This window comes from Aspergillus pseudodeflectus (assembly GCF_044049435.1).
Source record: "Aspergillus pseudodeflectus strain CBS 756.74 chromosome Unknown BJX68scaffold_4, whole genome shotgun sequence".
Classification (NCBI taxonomy): domain Eukaryota; kingdom Fungi; phylum Ascomycota; class Eurotiomycetes; order Eurotiales; family Aspergillaceae; genus Aspergillus; species Aspergillus pseudodeflectus.
The window spans coordinates 915,244-937,999 of NW_027263780.1; the positions used below are offsets into that span (position 1 = coordinate 915,244).

General features: G+C 53.1%; 12 protein-coding genes across 12 annotated transcripts; 4 read left to right on the plus strand and 8 right to left on the minus strand.

The window, feature by feature from the left end:
• Nucleotides 1-72: 72 nt before the first annotated feature.
• Nucleotides 73-1,521, plus strand: BJX68DRAFT_252720 (Zn(II)2Cys6 transcription factor; the record flags this gene model as incomplete). The annotated part of the gene is made up of 2 exons (XM_071042605.1): nt 73-531; nt 562-1,521. The coding sequence occupies 2 exons, from the start codon at nt 73-75 to the stop codon at nt 1,519-1,521; spliced, it is 1,419 nt and encodes a 472-aa protein (XP_070903946.1).
• A 44-nt stretch (nt 1,522-1,565) lies between these two features.
• BJX68DRAFT_262502 (uncharacterized protein) lies at nt 1,566-1,946 on the minus strand (the record flags this gene model as incomplete). Its single annotated transcript, XM_071044466.1, has 1 exon — nt 1,566-1,946. The coding sequence occupies one exon, from the start codon at nt 1,944-1,946 to the stop codon at nt 1,566-1,568; it is 381 nt and encodes a 126-aa protein (XP_070903947.1).
• A 540-nt stretch (nt 1,947-2,486) lies between these two features.
• On the minus strand, nt 2,487-3,521 carry BJX68DRAFT_262503 (NAD(P)-binding protein; the record flags this gene model as incomplete). The annotated part of the gene is made up of 1 exon (XM_071044467.1): nt 2,487-3,521. One exon carries the CDS (start codon nt 3,519-3,521, stop codon nt 2,487-2,489), a length of 1,035 nt encoding a protein of 344 aa, XP_070903948.1.
• Nucleotides 3,522-3,965: 444 nt separating this feature from the next.
• Nucleotides 3,966-5,419, plus strand: BJX68DRAFT_277656 (NADH:flavin oxidoreductase/NADH oxidase family protein; the record flags this gene model as incomplete). Its single annotated transcript, XM_071048375.1, has 1 exon — nt 3,966-5,419. The coding sequence occupies one exon, from the start codon at nt 3,966-3,968 to the stop codon at nt 5,334-5,336; it is 1,371 nt and encodes a 456-aa protein (XP_070903949.1). The 3' UTR covers nt 5,337-5,419.
• Nucleotides 5,420-6,177: 758 nt separating this feature from the next.
• BJX68DRAFT_252722 (bifunctional terpene synthase/polyprenyl synthetase family protein) lies at nt 6,178-8,551 on the minus strand (the record flags this gene model as incomplete). The annotated part of the gene is made up of 6 exons (XM_071042606.1): nt 6,178-6,492; nt 6,543-6,957; nt 7,004-7,158; nt 7,208-7,850; nt 7,898-8,183; nt 8,233-8,551. The coding sequence occupies 6 exons, from the start codon at nt 8,549-8,551 to the stop codon at nt 6,178-6,180; spliced, it is 2,133 nt and encodes a 710-aa protein (XP_070903950.1).
• A 1,257-nt stretch (nt 8,552-9,808) lies between these two features.
• Nucleotides 9,809-11,456, plus strand: BJX68DRAFT_252723 (cytochrome P450; the record flags this gene model as incomplete). The annotated part of the gene is made up of 4 exons (XM_071042607.1): nt 9,809-9,885; nt 10,148-10,896; nt 10,947-11,172; nt 11,252-11,456. 4 exons carry the CDS (start codon nt 9,809-9,811, stop codon nt 11,454-11,456), a joined length of 1,257 nt encoding a protein of 418 aa, XP_070903951.1.
• Nucleotides 11,457-12,955: 1,499 nt separating this feature from the next.
• BJX68DRAFT_227584 (uncharacterized protein) lies at nt 12,956-13,635 on the minus strand. The gene has a single exon (XM_071038700.1). It carries the CDS (start codon nt 13,494-13,496, stop codon nt 13,203-13,205), a length of 294 nt encoding a protein of 97 aa, XP_070903952.1. The 5' UTR covers nt 13,497-13,635; the 3' UTR covers nt 12,956-13,202.
• On the minus strand, nt 13,617-14,263 carry BJX68DRAFT_227585 (uncharacterized protein). Its single transcript, XM_071038701.1, has one exon. The coding sequence runs from the start codon at nt 13,891-13,893 to the stop codon at nt 13,639-13,641; it is 255 nt and encodes an 84-aa protein (XP_070903953.1). The 5' UTR covers nt 13,894-14,263; the 3' UTR covers nt 13,617-13,638.
• Nucleotides 14,171-14,743, minus strand: BJX68DRAFT_262507 (uncharacterized protein; the record flags this gene model as incomplete). The annotated part of the gene is made up of 1 exon (XM_071044468.1): nt 14,171-14,743. One exon carries the CDS (start codon nt 14,741-14,743, stop codon nt 14,171-14,173), a length of 573 nt encoding a protein of 190 aa, XP_070903954.1.
• BJX68DRAFT_227587 (bZIP transcription factor) lies at nt 14,445-16,231 on the minus strand. The gene is made up of 2 exons (XM_071038702.1): nt 15,854-16,231; nt 14,445-15,788 (listed from the first exon to the last, which is right to left on the minus strand). Exons 1-2 carry the CDS (start codon nt 16,008-16,010, stop codon nt 15,043-15,045), a joined length of 903 nt encoding a protein of 300 aa, XP_070903955.1. The 5' UTR covers nt 16,011-16,231; the 3' UTR covers nt 14,445-15,042.
• A 2,956-nt stretch (nt 16,232-19,187) lies between these two features.
• Nucleotides 19,188-20,468, minus strand: BJX68DRAFT_144520 (oxygenase MpaB family protein). The gene has a single exon (XM_071036544.1). The coding sequence runs from the start codon at nt 20,342-20,344 to the stop codon at nt 19,430-19,432; it is 915 nt and encodes a 304-aa protein (XP_070903956.1). The 5' UTR covers nt 20,345-20,468; the 3' UTR covers nt 19,188-19,429.
• Nucleotides 20,469-22,509, plus strand: BJX68DRAFT_277661 (DUF3712 domain-containing protein; the record flags this gene model as incomplete). Its single annotated transcript, XM_071048376.1, has 4 exons — nt 20,469-21,338; nt 21,388-21,809; nt 21,863-21,987; nt 22,033-22,509. The coding sequence occupies exons 1-4, from the start codon at nt 21,076-21,078 to the stop codon at nt 22,507-22,509; spliced, it is 1,287 nt and encodes a 428-aa protein (XP_070903957.1). The 5' UTR covers nt 20,469-21,075.
• Between the last annotated feature and the right edge of the window lie 247 nt (nt 22,510-22,756).

Genomic DNA, 22,756 nt, shown 5'->3' on the forward strand with positions numbered 1-22,756 from the left:
GCTGATTGCCCAAACATGCGATGTAGGTCTCTTAATCGAGGACCAAACTACACAACCAATCCAGTCTACACCATGTCGAAATACCGTGTCCGATTCGCCTCCAAGGCGACCTTGCCATTTTCACATCATCTCCAGGCACCAGTATGCGCTTTATCTCTTAACACAAGCAAGTCTCGTAGTAGCGGCAGGGGCCAACGGAGCCGTTCAGGGTGTCGCGAGTGTCGACAGCGAAGGGTAAAATGCGACGAAACATTCCCGGTCTGCAAGCGCTGCCAGCGACGAGGCTCTGTCTGTCAACCGGTGCCACCAACCTCTCAATGGCTATTAGAAACCCCATGGCTCGGAGACCACTGTCGGACCTCGGTCGGCCCTTTGCTAGATATAGACGGCAGTGTGAATCCCCATTTAATGCGGTACTGGCTGGAGAGAATGAGCCGCATAATGACTCTGGACCCGGATAATAACTGCATGTCGTTCCCGATCCTCCGCTATTTCTCGGTTTCGCCTTCTCTCATCTACGTGATCCAGTGCGTGAGCGCAGCCCATGAACAATACTTCCAGCAGCAAAAGATGGCTACCAGCTTGGAACAGCGCGGTAAGGCGCTATCCTCCCTCCGAGCCGAGCTGGAAACACAAACTGTCCCACTTGCATATTCTCTTTTGACCCTGCTCATGCTCGGCATGTCCTCCTCCTGGATCACGGCAAGTCCCAGTGACTATGGGCGGGAACACCTGATAGCGGCCCGCGCAGTGGCTGATCTGGTCCTGGAGCAAGCAGCCTCCCAAGACGAGGAACTCACACACCTGACGATGGGGTTTCACGTCTACTGGGATATGGCTTGCTCGTTCTGTCTGGATCCCTTGGATCAACCGACAGGCCAGCGAGCCTCGCTAGCGAAATACGTGAAAGCGATGCGACACAAATTCCACAACATCACCGCCCACTCGATGGATCTGTACTTCATGCTAGGCCAGTTGGGACGATACTGTCGCCTCTTGGTCGAGGGAGGGGGTCGCGACCTTGTCTACGAGGCCCTCACCGAGCAGAATCTCCTTGACTACGAGTCGGCCGAGTCCGAGCGCCCTGCGAAATTACTGACCGAAGCGTTCAGAAAACATGGACTCCTGCTCCTCTATCGGTTCTCTGGCAGGACTCGTGACTCGAACACTTTACCCGTCGATGCTGGACCAGTCGCGCAGATTGAAGCCGAGCTCACCATCCGAGGTCTCGCCCTCGATATCCTCGACCTCCTCCAGAAAACGGAAACCGACTCCCCCTATCTAAATCTGCATACGATTCCGGTCCTCAACGCTGGTGCTGAGTTGACCTCGCTCGACACCGAAGAGCGCAAGCTCGTCAGGGAACGACTCACGGCAATCTATTCGACGAACCGGCTCGTGCCTACCCTCTGGGTCATCGACCTCTTGGAAGAGCTATGGTCTACCAATGATGCAGGAGTCACAAAGATTACATGGCTCGAACTGATGATCAGAAAGAACTGGAGGCTGAGGATTGGATGATCAACTACATGTACTTGACATAGCCTAGCCATTCACAAGCAAAGTCAAGGAAACGTCCCCTTTCCCTCCATATCAATAAACACAGCCACATTCGCAAAATCCTCGCTGCACTCAAACGTAATTGTCTGTCCCTTCTGCATAACCATCACATCACCCGGGTGCAAAGTAAACTTCTCTCCACCCTCCACATCGATCTTGATCCAACCCTGGGTGACGTATAGGAATTCGTCCGTGGGCCAGACCAGTGTGTCCTTGCCCTTCTCTCTCAGCATCCCCACCACGACCCGTCTGTCCTTTGAGCGATAGATGATCGACTTGGTGCCGTCGTACATTGGGAACGGCTCGGATGGAAACGAGTCCCAGTGGCCGTGGGGAACGGCCGTGGGGTCGATATCTCCGGTGAGGTTTCCTTGTCCCGAGGGCATTCTGGAGAATGAGTGTCGTGATCTCGGGAATGAATGAGGTGGGGTTAACTGTGCTAGGATATTCGGTGTTTATTGCTGGGTGCGGAAGTTGAGACGAAATGGAACGACAGATGGAGTGGAGGATGTGACTTGAGTCTTTCGGTATGAATGAAGAATTGGTGCTGGGGGAAGATTTGACAGGACGGTATATATACCATAGGATCACTTTCAATGTCGCCCACTCCGCAAAGCTAGTGTATGATGAGCTATATTAGTAGGACTAGGTCCATAAGCTAAACTTGCGGCCTAGCGTCAAAGACCTGCCCTTTATGGCTGGTAGGCGAAGCATGATTCAGGGATCAGTGACCAAGCTGGAATAATGTAGGGGTTCATGCTTTCCATTCTAATTAAAGATGTTCGCTGCCATTTCCACATCGCCAGTACATTATACTTTACGGAGGCTAGTCAAACTTATTCAGTTAACTCCTTTACACTCAGAGGGAAAACCTCTGTTTTTCTCTGTACATCCTATTTTAATACAGCCCTCCGTATTACCTCGAGCTATAGTTTGGTACCCGCTTTAACAGGACCGTACGCTCTGATGAACCCCTCAATAGTCTGTGTCTCAGCCTTGGAACCACGTGCAGTACGGCCACGAGCCTCGAGTGCAATAGCCTTGAGCTCCTGCAGCTCTCGCTTCAGATCATCGTTGGTGGGTTGCCCATTGCAGTAGTTACCCCTCACGTAATTGCAATAATCGCGCAGCCCATTCACCTCCTTCGTCTTTCCCGGTGTCGCAGCCTTCAACCGTTCAAGCTCGGGGATAAAACGCGCACTCTGGGTTCCGGTCACGCGATTATAAGTATCGGCGACGTCTTTGAAGCTCGCGACGTCAGAAATCGCCCAAACCGTGCGATTGTTATATCGCGTCGGATCGAGAAGAACTGCATGCACGGCATCGCCGTAATCATCCCGCACAGAGGTCCAAGGCGTCTTGGCCATGGGGAAGAGTTTCAAGGTCAGAAATCCCTCCCTGTCCGGTATGGTCGCAAAGCCGCCAAAAGCCTTGCCGTATGTCTCCATCCAGAAGATGTCCATGGCCCAGCCGATGTTGACCTCGACGAAGGAGGCGAAGCCCGCCTTGCGCCCGTAATTGGCAATTGCGCATTTGTTGTCGAAGGAGAGGATCGAGACGGTGTTGTTCGTCAACTTCGCGGATTCAGGGAGACCCGAGAAGACAAAGTACCGTACGTTCTGCCGGATCGCAGCATCAATGACCAGCTTCCCCATGGCTGCCTCGGGCGGACCGATCTCATTCTTGAAGTTGGCGTCGTCCGAGTCGGTATTGAGGAAGACGGCGTGCGCACCTCGAAATGCGGCGTCGAGGTCTTGCGCGTTCCACGAGTCGGCTTTGACTACCTCGAACCCTGCGTCGATACACTGCTTCGCTTTGGGCGTTGTTGGATCTCGTGTGGTTAGCCGAACGCGCCATTTGGGATTCTCTTGCAGCGATCGGGCAACGGAGCCGCCGACCATCCCAGTACCTCCGATCACGACGACCAGCTTGGGCTTGTCGGTCTCTTCGTATGCGTCCATGGCGGCGATGAAATATCTTGTACAACTTCTTTGTGGCCCAGGACTAGCATGGATGTGTGTGTGTGTGTGTGTGTGTGTGTGTGTGTATTTAAGTTGAATGTCCGATATTTGTGCCAGTGATCTATTTCACCGGTTAATGGCCATAATAGACAATTCCATGGTGCTCCACTTCCAGATACGTGCTGTGCCATGCGCATTACTGGCAAACCACCCTCCAGCGAGACTTTCCTCATTCGGTCAACATCCGAGGGGTGTGCGGGGTGTGGCGCGAAGCCTCAAGCTAGTCTGGCGGCTCGTTTGGAGACTAGATGCGGTAGGTTCGGATTTTACTAATCTAGCGTTCTAGCCGGGTTTAGTGCAGGAGAGAAGAAATATAAGGCTTGGATGCTGATATCCTGCTCTGCAAACGAGTCCTGCAACGATCCCCAGCATACCGTCTACACAATGGTAGCACGCCACGGGAGGAACGAGGTCCGGGCCCAGCGCCTGGCTGAACCTCTCAAATTCAGCTTCGCCAATCGGACTGCCACCAACCGATTCTTAAAGGCTGCCATGACCGAAAGAATGTCGTCGTGGGATCCAGTCGACACCGAATCCCGGGGCATTCCCTCGGATCGATTGATCAATCTCTACCAACGATGGGGAGAGGGCGAAATCGGAACCATCCTAACTGGAAATATCATGATTGACACGATCAATCTGGAATCTCCCGGAAACGCCATCATCCCACCAAACGCGGCGTATTCAGGCGAGCGGTTCGAACGATTCCAAGCACTTGCATCCGCGGCCAAGGCACACGGAAGCTTGATCATCGGGCAGGTTTCGCACCCGGGCCGACAGGTCAATGTCTTGCTATCTCCCTGCCCCGTCTCTGCCTCCGACGTCCAGATCGAGAGGGAGATCTGGGGCATGCGGTTCGGAAAGCCTCACGCGGCCTCGCATCAGGAGATTAGAGAACTGGTTGCCTCCTTCACGCACGCTGCTCAATTCCTGTACAAGGCCGGGTTCGATGGAATCCAACTTCACGGGGCGCATGGGTACCTCCTGGCACAGTTCCTATCCAGAGCAACGAACAAACGAACCGACGAATACGGCGGGTCGATGTATAATCGCAGCCGCCTTGTCCTCGAGATCGCGAGATCCATCAGACAGTCGATCCCAGAGTCGACAGGGTTTATCCTGGGTATCAAGTTAAACTCGGTGGAGTTCCAAGAGGAGGGATTTTCCCCCGACGAATGTCGCGAGCTCTGCCAGATTCTCGAAACAGATGCGCAGTTTGACTTTGTGGAACTTTCGGGCGGGACCTATGAAGACGTAGCCTTTGAGCATAAGCGCGATTCGACTCGGCGGCGAGAGGCCTTTTTCCTCGAGTTCGCCGACGCCGTGGCGCTGGTTTTGTCTCAGACCAAGGTCTTCGTGACCGGTGGCTTCCGCACCGTGCAGGCGATGGAGGCCGCGTTGGAGACAGTGGATGGCGTGGGCATGGCCCGGCCATTCTGTGCGGAGCCCTTCCTTGCCTCGGATACGCTGGCCGGGAGAGTCAGGACGGGCACGATTGACACTGGGCTAAGCCAGTATGACTATGGAATGACGGAGACTGTTGCTGGGGTGCAGATGCGGCAGATCAGTCAAGACCAGGCGCCGATCGACCTGACCCAGAAGGCGAATTTGGATGCATTCGAGGAGTCCGTCATGAAATGGGAGCAAGATTTGGCTGCGGATAGGGACACACTGAAAATGGCTGGGTTTCCTGAAGTCAAGGGGGCTGAGTTGCAGCCATTGGAGAGGCCCTTGGCCAAGATCTCACGCTTTTAAAAACTTCCGTCGCATCGATCGGTGGAAATCTTCTTTTTCAGTAATCTAGAACTTTATTTACGAATAAATTTGGTAAATCGTCCGCTTGACCCGCTGTCTGGACTGCTGGAGGCAATGAGATAACTAAGCCGTCAGTAAGCTATATAACCACCTATATGCAGTTCCAATGGTTCCAGCTATTATTATGCCTTATATAGGTGTCTGACTGAATGTTTCGAAATCCAAGCCAGTCACTGGGGGTTTCGATTATCCACCAGTGGGAACTTGGGTTGGTGATGTCGAGAATATCAAGGCATAGTTTGCCGCTTTTAACGGTGACAACGAGGTTGGTTTGGGGGTGTCTGATTATAAAGGTTTCATTAGCGCGTGGCGGAGATAGGCATAGGCCAGCAGACTGGCTATCGTTGTCTTCATGAGGCAAAGTCGTGGGAGCTGGAGTAAGTCAACGCTCAGTATCTCAATATGACATATCAAAAAATCTGGCCCGAGAGCTTGTCATGAAGTTGTGATCCATAAATTATGGATAGTGAATTCTAGCTGCACAAGGCATCGAGTCTCATCAATAGAGTTGTTTGGTGGTCCATCTCTGTAAACTCCTCTTTTACTTGATTATTATCCCTCTCCACAACCTAACCCATTCTAAACGGCTAGAATTGACAAGCAGCCTCTTATCCAGGAGAATGCTGCTCCAGTACATCCTCGACTGTATATCTGGCACGCTCATTGCCGACCCTCCCCTTGCACCTCCTAACAACTCTCGAAGCCCCGCGTCCATTGCGTCTGATATCAGCGCCTTTTATTCTTCAACCATAACTCAACAAAGACAGAAGCTATTAGTAGCCTACAGCCCCAACCCAACCAACAACATCCGAACCCCATTGTTAATCCCCAACGTCTTCTCAGCCTCATCCAGCGTCTTCATAATCTCCCCGTGCAAATGCGACAGCACCTCACGAACGTATTCAAATGTACGCGCAGACTGCATAGCGTCCAGGATATACGTCTTGACCTCCTCCTGGAGACCTGTCGATGGGACGCGGTTGTATAGAGCGGAAGTGATCCGGTCCGGGCACGGGGTGTGGAGGAGGAGGTGGATGAGGGGGAGCGAGAATTTGCCCTCGTCGAGGTCTTCGCAGTAGCCCTTCTTTGTGGTATACTTGGCTATTGTTAGTAGATACTGGGAAAAGAAAATACAGGAGGACTGACATCAGCTGAAGTAAGATTCATATAGTCATCTCGGATTTGGTAGTAGCGACCGATCAGGGTGAGGAGGCGGCTGAGATGGGGAGTCGTTATGGGAGAGGGCGATTCGGCTTCCATCAGACGGGCCATCAGACGGAAGAGCCCGCCAGTCTTGTTGTCGACCATCATAATGTACTCGTCTGTCGTCGGGCAACGGCCGTGGTGGCGCCAGTGCAGGTCGAGGCTTTGACCGCGGTGGAGGTCGCTGACTTCCTCGAGGAAGATTTGCAGACATTGCGGGTTCTTAAGGTGAGTGGCCTCTATGACCGTCTTGACGTAGCTAAAGTTGGCGCTGTTGATGGTCTGGCTGGCGCCGTAGAAAATGTGGGTTGCCGGTTGGCCTCGACGGAGAGGAGAGGCGTCTTCAATGTCGTCAAGCCTGGAAAATTAGGGCTAGAACAACTCAGCGCATACAAGGGGCGTACATTAATGATGAGTTGTGCAACATCTGGACAATATTTTTGATGATTTGCAGCGAGTCGGACGGCACGTTCAGCCAGGAGTTGAGGATGTTGATGAACTTGTCACGCATGTTCTTGGATTGGAGAGAGTTGATGTACTCGTACGGAGCATCGCAGATCTATCTCGGTCAGGTCAGTGCACAAATACAGCCCAGGAGCGACACGTACATGGCTTGGAGCCTTCACAAAGGGACCTGAAAAGGCGACCATGGGATCACCGCCATGTCCATTGCTTTGGTTGATATTGTTCGCTTTTGAAGCCCTCCGTTTGGGTGCTGACTCTGGGGAGCTGGCCGTCCGCTTCAGCCCCTTTGGCGGAGGATATCCCTCCATTACGCGAAAAGCGTCCCCCTGGCACTTCCCAACAATCGTAGCCCGATCCTCTGCTGTGGTAATGAGATCGGTGCGGTGGTACCTCGCGCCGTGGGCCATCCAGAACATTGTGCCCGAGTAGAGACAAAGGACCATGGTCAAATACTGGATCAGGCCGCGAGACTTTTGAACAGGGCCGTTCAACCAGGTCAGGTACATGTCCATGAACTGCTGCTCCATCTTATTGATCTCCTTTTTCAGGATCTCGCGCGCCTCCTCTTCGCTGTAGCCATATTCCCGCATCAGCAGGGCCACTCCGTTCTGCATCCGCTCTATCGTGCCTGCTCGGGAGTGCTCGTCAAACTCCTTGTTGAAGCTGTAGTAGTCGTTGGCCAAGACTCCAGCAATGCCCCCAATATCGATTATCTTCCGTACTGACTCAATCTCCTCTGCAGTGCAACGAATCCCGGCGCCCCACGCTCCGAGTCGAATGGCCCATCTGGCAGAATTAGCGTGCGAGCGGATGCAGCTGACTGTTTTGCTTACTCTGGGCCTCCCTCAACCAGCCGATGCTGCTTGAGCTCCTCCCAAGACATGTTGGCATGTGAGCTCCTGGCCTGACCATCGAGATGGGCCTTCCACGCCTTCATGTGGTTCAGCCCAAGGTCCCCGTCCGTTCCAGCCAGCTTGTTCAGCACAAAAGGCACGACAAGCTTATTGACCGCCAGGAGCGGCTCGTGCTTCTGACCAATCCCCACCGTTGACATTATGGTAAGGATAAGATCCTTGGTGGCCTCGTGGTTTTTCTCCATCGACATGGCGTCGGTAGCATCTGCAAAGGTTCGTCAATGCCCGTCTACAGAAGAAAAGGCCCTACTAACCGTCCCAGAAGAATCCCCAGTCGCAGTACGCCGCCACATGTGCTGCCCGCTCTGGAAGACACTCTGGATACGCCCACGCAACGTAGTTTCCGTAGATTGTGTTGCAACCCAGAAACGGGCGCCCATCGTTTCTCAATCCGTCCTTTTCAATCGCTTTGTTCCAACCATCGAGAAACTCATTTGATCCTTGAATGGTCTTGGCCTCGTAGCGGGAGCGGTACATGGGATAGATGCAGAAGAAGTCCTTGATCGGAGGCTCAAAGCTGCGCGGATCACAGGGATCGCTGAGCTGGCAGATATCACGCAGTGCCGCGTCCATTCTGAACTGTACCAAAGGGTAGATCTCAGAGTCACTGCTGGATTGGGTCACAGGGTTAATGGACGAGGCCCCTATTTAGAGTCGGGCACCATGGCTGAGGACCGAGTCCACAATGGCGTTTCGAGAAGAAAATTGCGTCGAGCAAGACCCGTTCCTGATCAGCTCGGGACGATCTTTATGCCACCATGAGACGTCCAGTGTGCCCCTGCAACCCACCGTGTGCATGAACCCGGCTTGCGTACCACTTGGAGTACTCGCCCCTTTCCAACACCCGATAATCACCGCGTCAGTTGAGGAGATGTGCAGTATCTTGAAAGGGCATGTCGACCGCGTAAAATGAGGCCTACGGTGCCTGGTGTATAGACTTTGAGACCCTGCGTAAACCGTTGGATGTTGTGTCCGCCACGCATTGAGATACTGACTACAGCCAGCACCATCAGGCCCATTGGCAAGAGCTCCTTGCAGCCTCCCCACATAGTCCATAGGAACTACTCACAAACTGACTAGGACGCCCCTTGGGGTCGCCGTGTAATCCAATCTTCGAATCAAACGGTGATGCTTGTCGATCGCGCATTGTGTATCCTGCAGTCAACGTCAAGCAGCTTATCGCCCGCCCCGGCCAGAAAAAGGCCGTGCAACAAGGCTGCTGCTACCAAGTCAATGTCCGCACGACTGCGCTCTTCCGACCTCCGACATCGCACGCTGGCTTGCAGGTAACCTATTGGACACAGTATTCGCTTTCCCTTATTCGAATGGCAGTGGCTCATGTGACGGCACCCGGTGCAACATGACCATCCGGTAGGCTGCAATCTGCCCTGGATACCGGGTGGTAAAGGGGCAGGGATCGTGGTGCAGTGTACTTCACATGGTTTGGATGCCCTATTGACGGACAGACTTGAAGTTTGCAGCCACGCCTCTGCTGCACTGCAATTTGTATATGAGATGACAGGGTCGCGGAGTGATATAACCAACTCAATGGATATTTACGTCGTCGGGCCATTCAGACACGCGATGGATCTCCTGCCTAATCTGACGAGGCCCTTCAACGGCCGGCTTCAAGGTGTGCCCTCCCCATCTTGTAGAAAAAGGCCGCAGACAGCTAAACAAGGAAAGAGCTCTCCGCCCTCGCCCTGCAGCGACCCCAGCTGATCATCACAACACTAGGCGCTCTTCTTCTTGCCGCGTTCTATCTCTTGCCGTCAAAGGATCCTTACAATCTGAAGAGGATACCAACGGTCTCCCGCTCGCGGGTTCTCGATGCCTATCGGTCCGGCGTATGGTGGCGATTCATCCTCCCGCGGTTTTATCCATACATACACGAGGGATATCTCAAGGTATCGCCACTGCAATCATGCTCCCTTGTCCCAGCAGGCTCTGATACGCATCAGTACAGCACCAAGGACAGGCCCTTTAGGGTCTGGCTTGCACAGTTCCAGATATGGGTCTATATCCTGCCCCTGAAATATCTGCCTCTGGTCAAGAACCAGGGCATTACCGAGTTAAGCCTGCGAGACTTCATTGACAAGGTGCGCTTCTCACAGCCAAGCGGGATCTCTTTGTTAACCGCGGACAGGCGACTTCTGCCCAGCTCTCCAGCGGGAGCTTTGACACTTTTGAAGTGCAGGTTGGCTCGAAGCTGCTCAACGGGAACCTCATCGACATCAAGCCCATTGTGCAGACCCGGACGGAGCAGATCCTTGAGCGCGTCATTGGGAGGCCCAGGGAGTGGCGCAGGTTCAACATTCGCGCCCTCAGCGTGCAGGTCGTGAAGCACGTCTCGGCCCGCATCGCTTTCGGCGAAGCCCTCGCGGACAACCCTGGGTTCCTCGATGCCATGGAGCGCTACTCACTGAATGTCATCCCCTACATCCTGGTGTTCCGGTACTTTAACCTTGGGCCCTTGCGGTACCCGCTCCTCTACCTGATTCACTTGCGCCAGCGACAGACCCTTGCTGTCGCCACCCGCTATGTCACCGACCTCATTGCCGAACGACAGCGCAGAGAGAAGGAGCACCGCTTGGCCGGTGATGAGAGGCCTGTCGACTGCATTCAGTGGTCTATGGATCAGGATATCCCCGACGAACAAAAGGCCCCCGAGGCTGTCGCCCATCGTCTCCTTCACATTTCCGCCGCCCTCATCGACGCGCCCATTACAAGCATGATGAACGTGCTCGCCGACATCATCTCGTATGCGCGCGACGAGGTCCTTGATGATCTGCGCGCCGAGATTGTCGAGTGCCTCGCCGAGTTCGATGGCGCATGGACCGAAGCCTCCATGGCAAAGATGAAGAAGCTCGATTCGTTCTTCCAGGAATCCTTCCGAATGACCTCGGGCCTCATCCCCTGTACGTCCATTTTGCTCCAATCGCCCCTTTCCTGCTCATTTTTCTCCTAGTGACTGGCTGGCGCCTCATCAAAGCCGATTCCTTCCGCTTTGACAACGACCTTGTCCTCCCCAGAGGTTCCACGATCGTATTCCCGACGCAGTGCATTCAGCTGGACCCAAACATCTACCCCAACCCTGACAAGTTCGACTACCTGCGCTTCTACCGCATGAAGGAGCATACCCAAAGCACAGATGCCCGTACAGGCAAGGAGGTTCCACGCCACGAGTGGCTCAGGTATGCTGATCATCCACTCCCAGGGCCATTGATCCTCCCACTGTCATATCCGAAATGAGGTCTAACGGCACTTCACTAGCTTCGGCCATGGCCGCCAGGCATGCCCAGGCCGGTTTTACTCTATCCGCCTCCTCAAGACCATCCTCGGCGAGATGATGCTCCGCTATGACATTCGCTATGCCGGCGGCGATCGATCACGCCCACCGATGATCGACCTCGAACCAATCCTGGCGCCGGATACATCCGTCGAGCTGGAGATTCGAGTCCGGCAGAACGTGACATGACTTGGCCTGGCCTAGCCTGGGTAAATCCCTTGATGACTTGATTGGTGGTATGTATGCTCATAAACTGCCGCGCACAACCGTTGCAGAACACACACGCAACTTGGCTTTCCTCTTATCGAGCATACTTGGCGCTGTTTTCAATCTAGTCCTGAATTTGCCTCATATAGTAAATGCTCCTAGTGGGGTATCTCCACATACTATCTAGAATTGGTATTCATCTATGTTATCATTGCAGCTCATGATCCCATCAAACGCACGCACTAGGTGACGTACCTTCAGACCTTGCGGTCTAGTGTTCACTACTCAGTATCTCCTTGCCCTCCCCATTCAACTTGAATGTTCCTCCAGAATCTCTTATGGTTACCTCGAAAGTCACACATGTTCATGCTTTAGTAAACCAAGATCGCATATCTACCGTTCACGGTCACACCACTATAGCATATCCGGCAATGTCGCGCAGCTATAAAAGAGAATGGACAAACGCCAAACCAAGGAGGATTGTGAGCTTTGCCAGGACATTTCTTCTTGGTTGTGCCACCCGATGTGGCACGTCGTACAGACCGCTGGTCTAGCTCTCTCGCAGAAGCCATATCTTGACGGCGCAGTGGTACGTGTGTACAGAGTGAGATAGAGCTGTCTCCCAAGTGTGACGCAGGCGAGATTTCAGGGGTAGGCTTGTGAGGACAGCGGTTGGTCTTGTGAGACGTTGCTTCTCCTTCCGATATCGGCGGACGTACAGTACTTGGGCTGGCCTCAACCTAGACGTTTCCGCGGTGCACGATATCATGTCGAATCGTTTGATCGATCTCCAGAGTCTCTGTGACTTGACTCAGTGCTCTGATTGGAGGCAATAGTATTTTTACCGCCTGTCCACTCCTCGAGAAGTCTGGCAGAGTCCACTGTCACCGAATGAGACGAGCCCAGCGTCGCCAATTGCACCTTGAGACATTCTCGGACTAACTTTGTGGCCTCGCTGTCTTGACTGCAACTTCCAGAGGCGGGCTAAGCCTTTTGTACCAACAAACGTTTCTAGGTAGTGTGTGCCGCTGTGTTTCCCCGGCCCTTCAAAGAGCAACTTCGTCCAGCCGACGGAGAGTTTTATATATGGTGGGTAGAGCTCTCATGCTCGCTAAGATGGTTGGGTGCTCGCGATTCCAGTGTCGTCCTGTTCATCTCGATTTCGCGGAGAGCCCTCTCTTCATCAGTAACCTCGATGGCAGAGAGCTCATTCAATCTCGGTATACTCTTAATCGTCTCAGTGCGTTCTGGGCCTAGAACTCCCCTTCCTGTCTCCGTAACCAACGGCGTGAGGTTCTTTGCGTCGTGCAGGCGACACTGGAATAGGTATATGGCCGCAAAGACGTGATGGCTGACACTAGAAATGATAGGTACTCAACGGCCAGCGCATTCGATGAACAGACCTTCCGAAAGCACATCAACCAGGTGGAGGCAGTCGGATTCGTCATGGCTTCATATCTGTAGTCATCGTCGAATCCTTGACTGAGCAGCGCTACCGTGGGGCTTTCCTGTCCACTGAGGAGGGGCAGATACTCCTTTGAAGTGACCATATTCTCGTTCATATAGCTTACAGCTTCTCCCAAAGCCGAGGACAACAAGTATTATTGCCGGTTTACGGTCTATCATGCAATCGAGCTCGACTAGAAACGTCTCGAGCAGGTTCAACGCCGATTGATCATTCAATTCGCCAATTCTGGTAATCCCACGTCCTCCCAGGCGTGCTGCGAATTACTGGTTCTGCGTGGTAAAGACAGTAAACCCCCGTGGGCTGTGCAGAAGAAAGGTCTTCAACCCTGGAGACGAACTGTTTGACAACAGGCCCATGTTGTCCGCATTGTCCACAATGAGGAGCCAGGTGCCGGTCTTTTTCGAGCTCAAATATTCTTTCACCCGGGGTTTCTTGTCTGATTTTCCTTTCTCTAGTCCGAGCTCAATGGTCATGGCGATGAATGCTTGTTCCACGGCCTCGACACTGGTTGATGCAATCCAGAAAACTGAACAGTCGCAGGTCCCATCTTGCATGTGGTAGCCTAATTCAAGCACTATTTGCGTTTTTTTGAATTCCTCCTGGACCCGTCACGGCTGCCTTCCGTGATGCACTCTTGCCCGTGACTAGCGCCAGTAAGTGATTCAGCTCTCTTTCGCGGCCAAGAAAGTTTGGATTCTAGTTGAAGGGGACAATTGACGGAGCCTTCTTTCGGCTGGATTCATAGCCACGCCCTAGGATGAACGAAAGTACCATTTTTGCAAAAGCAGCTGCAGCCAGTGCAGCATACGATCGCCAGCCTTTGTTCTTGTCTGTATCGCAGTAGTCGCAGATTCCACGGACGACAAGGCAAGGGAGGTAGTTCATAATTCTTGCCGCTTCCATATCAAAGCACAATGCGTTGACGTCTTTGGCAATTTGATCCGAGTACATCCGTGCTTCATGATCTGGTTTCCTGAAGCAACTATCCCATGGTGTATGCCCGGACCCTCGGGATCTCGAGCAGACCTCTTGATCTGCATATTAGGATCGCAACCGGTACACGATGCATTTATGTCGGGTGGTCGTGCGATGTATCGAAAAGGCAGTCGCTGACTAGTCTCGAAAACTGGCCTTTCATGGCCGGGATCTCAGAGTGCCTTTCCAATGGTTTCCATTATACTGCGGTCATTTCTTCGCACCTAGCTGGCCTCTACCTGCGAGACCGTAGCTAAGAGCTCGGCGGCGGTTGGTTCAGCATGCCAATCCTCTGGAAGCGTCCCTCGCCCACGGTTTTGCCAAAGTCGTACCTAATAACTCCTCCACATGTGCCAGTCGGCTTGCTAACAACCACGCCTCCCAATCGGATGTCTACCGTATCGCTTGGAGCGCCTCCTCCAATGCCGACCATGAGTCCAACGCGCACATTGAAGAAGTTCGCCTGTAGGTGACAGACCACTGCCGGGGCTGGCGAGGTGCCATATCCACCCGATGGAAGACATGCTAGAACGACGTTGTGGCTGTCAATCTTTCCGAGGGTATCGCTGTACTGCGCGGGGAATGTAGCGCCGAAGCTTGGGATGGATTTCATCGAGGACGACTGTTGCCGCGGCAAGATCGAGGGGGAGAGCGCAGATTTAGGCCACCGTGTAATCAGATTGGGAAAAATCTGTCGCCATTGCCGCGCGAGACTGTAGGCGTGGTGCGTCTGCATGCGAGGGTAATGCTGGGTTGCAATTGATGCGGCTGGGAGAAATGAGAGGTGCGTGAGGCAGAATTGAACCCGGGCCTGGCCATTTGGCATGGCTGCCAAAAAGGAAAATGCCAGAAACACTTCAATAGCTACTTGAGGGCGGTAAACTGGGTCTCTGTAACGACAGTTTGGCACAGAGAGCATGAGCTCTGAAGATAAGCCAAGACCGCACCGGCTTAGAGGGTGGATACATATATATCAGTGGATCTGGAAGTAACACCCAGCCGTTCTGCCAGCAAAGATACAGAAACCACAGAGAACTTCAAGTTGAGCAACCATTCGTTTTAGACATGTGCATAGTCCGAGGCAGCGATTGTGCATTAAGTGATATATTTATTCATTGGGAATCATTATAAATATCGAAAAATCATCTTTTCTCCGCGTGAACTGCGCCATCGATTGGTATACTCGAGGAGCTCCGGACACCCAGCTACGACCCAAGGCCATCTCCGCAGAAACTGTTCTGACACTTCCCAGTTCTGAGGATCCGTGGGATCTCCCCACACGAGCAACCCGCAAGATTCGTCCCTCACGTCCCAAAAGCCCATAATATCGAGACAGAGCGGATGATCATCAAAGTCTCCTGCCATAATCAAGTTGTCCCGTATCCGAGCAAACGGGAAGAAGTCTAGCCATGGGTGGTGTGACGTCGAGAGTTGGAGTTGTGTGGGACGGAGACTGACCGGCAGTTGGTCCTCCGTGTGATACCCAGGAAGCGAGGTGCAGAATGGTGAAATGGCCTCATCCTCCATCCACTCTGGCCCGGGCGACATGCCTAATGTGTACATGTTGCTCATGAAGGCACGGAAAACGTTGACTTTGCAGAGTGTTAGAAGGTGGTCTGCGGACGGGGACCCATTAACATAGCTTTCCACGGCTCTTTGGCTGAACCGCTCGAGAAGCTTATCGATTTCATCTCCAAGAAAACACGCCCGGCGTTCCCATTGCGAGACTAGAGGGTTTCCTTCGCTTGTGATACTTGGTGGTGACTCTGTTGACGACGATCGGGGTAGTAATGTGACTTCCCCCCTAGCGATCAACTCTTCGATTTGCTCTTGGACCGTTCTCTTCTTTTGCATCGCCCGTTTCCGTTGGCCTAATCAGCGCAACTTGTCAGCACTCGATATTACAGAAAGGGCAACCAGGTATCGGTGAACTCACGAAAAGCGCGCTGATTCAGGCGATTTTGTCGCTTTCTGCGCTCCTTTGGGTCGCCCAGGCCAGCCCAGTCATCTTCCGCTTCCACAGGGTCTTTTCTGATGGCGCGAGGCCATTGCGAGCGCGTCTCCACCGATTGGGTATGAAGAACCAGGTCCATTTTCAGTTAGAATGCAGCTGTCAGCGGAAATTTCGATCGCAAAGTCAGCGTGTCGCAGGCAGTTGGTCTGGAATTCCAGAGGCCTAGCGGGTTTTAATGTGTGGAGGCGAAGACGGCGATTGGGGCCGGAGTTAAGCTTAGGACCCGCTGCTGCTGACAGTCGCTCTCTTGGCGTGAGTCACTTTCATCATTCTTATTTAAACTCGCCCACTTTCCTTTCACGCGCGGTGCCCTGATAAGACTTGGAACATACGATCTGCTTCTGTCGTGCCCCTTATGTTGTGTTGATTGGCTGATCTTTGGTTGATTAGAAATGCTGAGTGTGCGGAGTGAGTCCACGACGTCAAAGGCGCCCCGCATACAAATCCCTCACCTTGCCCGGTTGTTAGCCGTTTCGCTTGTGTCGCTCGTATTCCCCCATCGCTTTGTCTCCCTACCTTGAGAGAACCCGTCGCAAGTTCAGTGATCTTGACTGTTGTTCGACCCGGAGTTCCGAAGCCGAGAACCGCTAGGCGAGAATCAAGATGCGAATGGTGTCGACCAGTTTTCCCCCGCCATACCTCTCCTGGAACGGGGCAGTTTGAGTCCCAAGATTGCACTCTTCTGTTTCCGACATCTGGGGCGGGGGTCGGTGATAGCGTTCGTCTTCGACCTATCATAGTGGCTCTCTGCGAGTAGCTTCTCTTGGAACAGGATTCTGAGCGCTCGTGCAGGGATTTTTGCCCAACCACACACTGTTTTGCCAAGGAAGAACTCGCGTTGCGTTCGAGCCCAGGTTACAGGCGACTCTGGACGCAAAACGTCCTCGCTTTCTCTCACGCTCCAGAAAGGAAGTGCCCCCGACTTTGCCGCTGTCTTTCCCTCCCAAAGCGAAATAATCACATTTTCTTGACGAGCGACGAACAATTTTCTGTCGCGTTCATCTACCATTAACCAAGAGACAGGCCGGCCCCCTCAAACCTCGTGTCGGTATTAGATCAATATGCTGGAGAACACTTGAAACAATAAGCGAATGGATCGGTATCTCGATACCTTGGTTCGACATATTATCCTTCTTTGAAGAGCGGCCCATTGAAGAACTCACGCGCGTTAACTGGAAAGCTCGGGCCGTTTCAAACAGCTTCAGGCCACTCATGCTCTTTGATCGCATTGATGTCCTCAAGTAACTGCTTCCAAGACGGTCGGAGGAGCACCATCATCTCTGTCGGACGTCACTATGTGCCATACCGGCCCTCCTTGTCTCAGGCCTGGCGGAACAATGCGAAGAACGTAATGGCGATTTTCAGACCTGAAGGGAAGTATTACGACTAAGCAGCGGGTACCCCGCCTGCGATTACATTCTCGACGGAGAACACCCTCGTGCGCCCACGGCAATAGACTCGATTGGATTGGATCAACATCATATAGCTCATTATCTCCATTGTCCGATATATCGCCGAGCCAGACCGCAAGGCAGATCTCAACTGTCATTGCCTCCAAGCATTGGACGCCCTCAAGCCCAGAGCTCAAAAGTCATCTCGACAACAATGGCTCGAGCGAAGAGTCGCTCTATCAACTTCAAGTTCTCATGAAAACATGGCGTTCAGATATCGGAGGTAACTCCTTGATCGCAAAGCCAATCAACCTATTTTCTAGCTTCAAGTCTCATATAGTAGGTAAGTCAGTCATCCAACTGAGGCTCATCCTAGGGCTCAATCGAGTACTCGTACCGACAATCCCACACTTTGCATGCAAACAAAAATATAAACCAGCAAGACCTACAACGTAGACACAACTCTGTGAACTTCGCAGCGAGTGCTTTTCATCAACAAACTGCCTATGCAGAGGCCAAAATGGCCCACGCATTGGCGTAGACAGCCTTGAAAGCAAATATGCTCTGCGTTTGACCATCAGCCTCTATTACCATTGGCCGCTGGAGAGGAATTCTTACTGCCTCTTGGTGCGGGGTCAAAGCTTCTTAGACTGAACTTATAGCCCAGGTAGGTCCCCTCGTTGACACGGTTAAGAGAGCGGATAGTAGCGAAGGCGTATCGTTGCACACTGCTCAAAACATACTACTGGCCATCACAAGGTATCGAAGCATTATGCATCGAATTCTTGAGTGCTGAATTGTGATACAAGTTCTATCTCTACAGTGAAGATCAATAACCAGGCTCTCGGCTACAGCCCGGTTATATACTTCGGCAGCACGTGGCAGCAAAGCAAGTTCCCTGGAACCTCAGGGATTCAGCAAACGAAAAGTCAGTTATTACCGACCGAAATATTGGGAATGATGACGTACGAGGCAGAGATCTTCAAGAGACGGGCTCGGGTCTCCAAATGGTTGTTGCCCTTGTGACTGCTCCATCCACGGCCAAGTCGCTCATACTGCGTACGTGGTTAGACGCCCTCTGCCCTCAACCTCGCCTCTTCGAAATTGATAACCGCCACTTCTTCGCCGCTCGAGTCAAATGTCAAATTCTATTCGTCTTCTCCGTTGATCTTGAGTCATTCATGATTGTCGAGATTCTGGGGACAAGGATCTGGGGTCCTTGGTGGCCGGCTCGGCGTTGGAGCGAAGTGGGGTTTCCACCCAACTAGCCTCGCTCTTCCATCGTTCACCCTCACATCGAGGCTTTCTCGAATGATTGACCGAGGGAAAGTGTCGGATCGTCGTGAGATGAGAGGTAAGAAGCGGTAAGTCCTCCATACTTCCAATCCATGACATAATATCCCTTCCATCCCTTGCGCAGCACAAATCCCCTCTGTCGATGCCTTGTGGATATACGGAGTACCTCTCTCCGCACTTTCCCTGAAGCCTTGATTTCGATAAGGCGTGCTGGCGTGGGAATAGCATATGTCATAAGAGCACCTAGTGAATGACAGTGTGATGGTGATATCCCTCGCATGCCTACCTAGATCCATGCAGTATTGACAAAGAAAAGCGTTGATCATCCACTACTAGTCCTACAGAGTACCTTCGACTACTTGTATATTATGTCCGAGCGTCAGTCTTCGACTCTTCGCATTCGATAACTACCCATGGGAAAAGTTAAAACTAATGGTAGCCTGCTATTTGCTTTTGATCTGCCACGCTATACCCCAACTATTTGAGTTCTGACAGGGGTGCGGAGGTTTCCTTGTCTGCAGATGCAGCCGCTGTCACTTTGTTTTCATTATTCAGGTTCAGACTTGCTTGTTTGATTGGATAAGTGCATATGCAGTCTGCGGGTTCAAGTGGCTGTCACTGTTGTACGAGGCTACGATTTCAATTTCGATGCGGCAAGGAGAAGGCTGGAGGGAAAATAAGAATTAGGTAGGCCATAACATCATTCGCGATATCAGCGAGTGCACAAACGCAAAGAGGAAGCAAGAGTATACTATCAAGAAAAACACCCCGAAAAAGCACCAACTATCTAATAAAGATCAAAAAAGAAGAATCAAGTCCCCAAAACCCTCTTCACCTCCTCCAAATAATATTTCACCGGATACGACCGAATCGATTTGGGAAGCGCTGGATACACCGCAACCGAGAACCCCATCGTCGCTCTGTACATCCCCCTCGTCCCAACGGTACTCTTGAGCCCGTACGCCTCGCGGATCCGCACGGGCAACATCTCCACAGTGACAACCCGCATAAACGGCTTCATGTAGCCAACCCACCGCGGCAGCTCCGTCGCATGCGCTAGATCATGCGCGAGCTTGTGCGCGTCGCCGGAGACGCTCAGTGTCTCAATCTGGTCGTCCCAGTATCGCCAGAAGTCCGCGCGGGACGCCGGCCACAGACTGGCGGGGAGGACGGCCGGGTCGAGGCACCGGAGGATCAGCGCGAACTCGGCGTAGCCGCGCTCTGCGGTGCGGTAGTCGACGCGGCCGTAGATGCGCTGGTAGAAGTCTGTCGCTGTTGCGTAGAGGGTTGCGAGGAGCCAGAGCTGCGTGTTTGGGTCTGTTGTTGCGCTGGTTGCGGGAATGGGAAACGGGGGTTGGCCGAGGCGGAGGCGGCCGAGGAGGGCTTCTTTTTCTTCGCGGTCGCCGAAGACGAGGCAGGCGATGTAGCTGAGGGTTGCGTGGAGGGTTGTGGTTAGGTCGTCGGCGAGCGAGGGGGTTGTGCTGGTGGTGCTGGTGGTGTTGTTTGTAGGGTTGCTTTGGCTGAGGCGGTTTTTGAGGCCTGGTTGGGCGGCTTGGAGGAGGAGCGCTGGGCCGGATGCGACGAAGAGGATGCCCTCTTGGAGGATTTTAGGGAGGACTTGGAGGTTGTCGAGGGCCGTTATGTCGGTGGTATTGGTGTTCGGGGCATGGCTGGTGGATGAGACCGGAGAGATGTCGTCAATGTTGGTTTTCTCGTCGAGAGACATGGTGGTGGCTCCCAGGGGCTGATGAGTCGGAAGGAGGTATACGAAATGGTTGAGTATGGAGTCGGGGGACTTTTTGCGCAGTGTTGTACAGAGCCCTGGGACGGCGAATTCAGCGTGGCTCACTGCACGGCATTCTCAACGCCACTTACCTAGTTGTTGACCAGGATTTGCGCGCAACAGCCGAAGATATCGAGAATCAGAGGGACTGACACGGGCCCTGGGATCATCGCGAAAGTGCCATTTCCGGTATGCTGCCCGAAACCATGGGCAGAGATGGCGCTGGCGGTGGATCCAAGAAGCTTAAATGGTTGGAAGAACCTGGGGACGGATTGTCGGTTCCCCGCAGTGGTTTGGGTGATATCACCGTTTGGATGGCAAGTGCCGAGGATGGCTGCGGCGCAAGGGGACAATTTCCAGGGAGCAACACAGAGAACGCAGTGTTAATCTCCGCATGTGAATTGGGGCCCGAGCGCGCTGGTTGGATGAGGCGAGGAACCGAATTGAGATCGGCCTGTCGATCTCTGCCTTAGCGTATTTCTTGGTCTTGCAGGGGCTCGACAATACTCTCCCCAAGCAGGAATTCTCTTGAGGTCGACGTCTCCCCGCATTAGGTTGTGGAGTGACGAGCACGCGTCGCATGGCATTTATCTTCTGACCGTTGCTGAGTTTGTCTGAGCGGTTCTGAGCTGCTCCTGCGTTGTCCTGAACGGTATCTCGAGGAATGCCCCGTCATGTCGTCCAACGGGTCTCTGGTTGAGAAAAAGGGGTCGTCGCCCGACTCAAAGAACGTCCTGGGTGCCTATCGAGGGCCGGTTGCAGGAACTGACGGTGTGGAAATCGAGTATGTCGAGTCTGTGCCTGGCGATGTCTCGCTGGTGGACGACCCAAAGCCCAAGAAAAGCAAGAGGCAAAGGTTTCGACGGCACTGCGCCCGATTCTGGTGCTGCTATCTCTTCTGGAATGTGATTTTCCTGGCCATCTTTCTGCCCATCTTGTATGTCCTCCCCTTGAGAACTGGAAGAAGAAGAAACTAACACGAGCAGCTTTCTCGTCGTCATCCCTGCCGTCGCGCAGCTGGTTGTCAACAAGTCAACGCTGCTCCTGGTCAACGCAACCCTCATCCAACCACGCCCCGACTCTGTCATGCTCACTCTGGAGGCTGCTTTGGATCTTCCGATTGAACTCCCCGTGCGCATCGAGCCACTTGTTTTAGAGGTGTACGACAAATGGACGGACGGCAACAATACCATCTTCTCCTCTCGCATTGACGGCGCCACCATCGACGGGAATACCACGTTGGGGGTTCAGAATAGGTTCACTCCGCTGAATGTGCCTCTGTGGACCGACTATGTCCATCGGGTGGTGACCGAGCCGAATGCCCCTTTGCCGGTGCGCGGTTCCACGAATGCATACCTGGGGATCCTGAAGAGTCACGTCAAGGTGGACAAAGACATTCACCAGCATAGTAAGTCTCGCCGTTTAAAGCGCCACGCATGGATTTGCAGCTAACCCACGTAGCCCTGAACTCTTTTGCTGGGTTCTCCATTGATGACCCTAAGCTTCTCCTCAGTCCCCGCGAGGACGGAGTCAACCTGATTGCCAACGCGACCTTGCCCAACCCGTCCGTTATGACACTCCAAATCGTATGTCTGATTCCCTTAATTATTAGCATCGCACTAACCAATCAGGGAACAACATTACTCGATCTCAAATCCGGCGAGTACCTCCTCGGCAACGCAACTATCGACGACCTCATGCTCTACCCGGGCAACCATTCCGTCCCCGTCGAGGGCATCATCGACCTCGACTATTTGATCAGCAACCTCGGCGAAATTCTCAAAACTCAAAGCGACGCGCTCAACCGAGGGTTCCTCCGCCTCGAGGCCGTCGGCCGCAACGTGACCTTTAACGGAGTCGAAATCCCATACTACGCCGAAGCGATGCGGAAGCTCACTCTGACAGCCGACGTCTCGCTTGGGTCGTTAATCACGAATTCAATCGATGGAATCCTCAAGCCGAACGGGACCAACATCTTTGCGAACCTGACAGACCCGAACGGGCCGACGAATATCCACGATATCATCAACTCGATCGACGATCCGGACAACAGTTTGGGGCTGAACAATAATAACGACAATAGCGATGACGAGTCCCAACAATCGTGAGTTGGCGGTCTGTTGGTTTATGATTAATGATGTATATAGTTGTTCATGATTGACTTTTGCCAACCATTTCCTCTTTCGCTACCGGTGGCCCGGCCGCAGTTATTCAATCGTATCAATCTTGCCATGACGTGAACGTGATAGAATGCCCATCTCAAGACGAATCTCGCAGCCCCAGCTCCACTGGTTCATGCTGCAAGATCGATTTTGTCGACCGACCGCCGTCGATCATGATGTAGACCGGCCATTG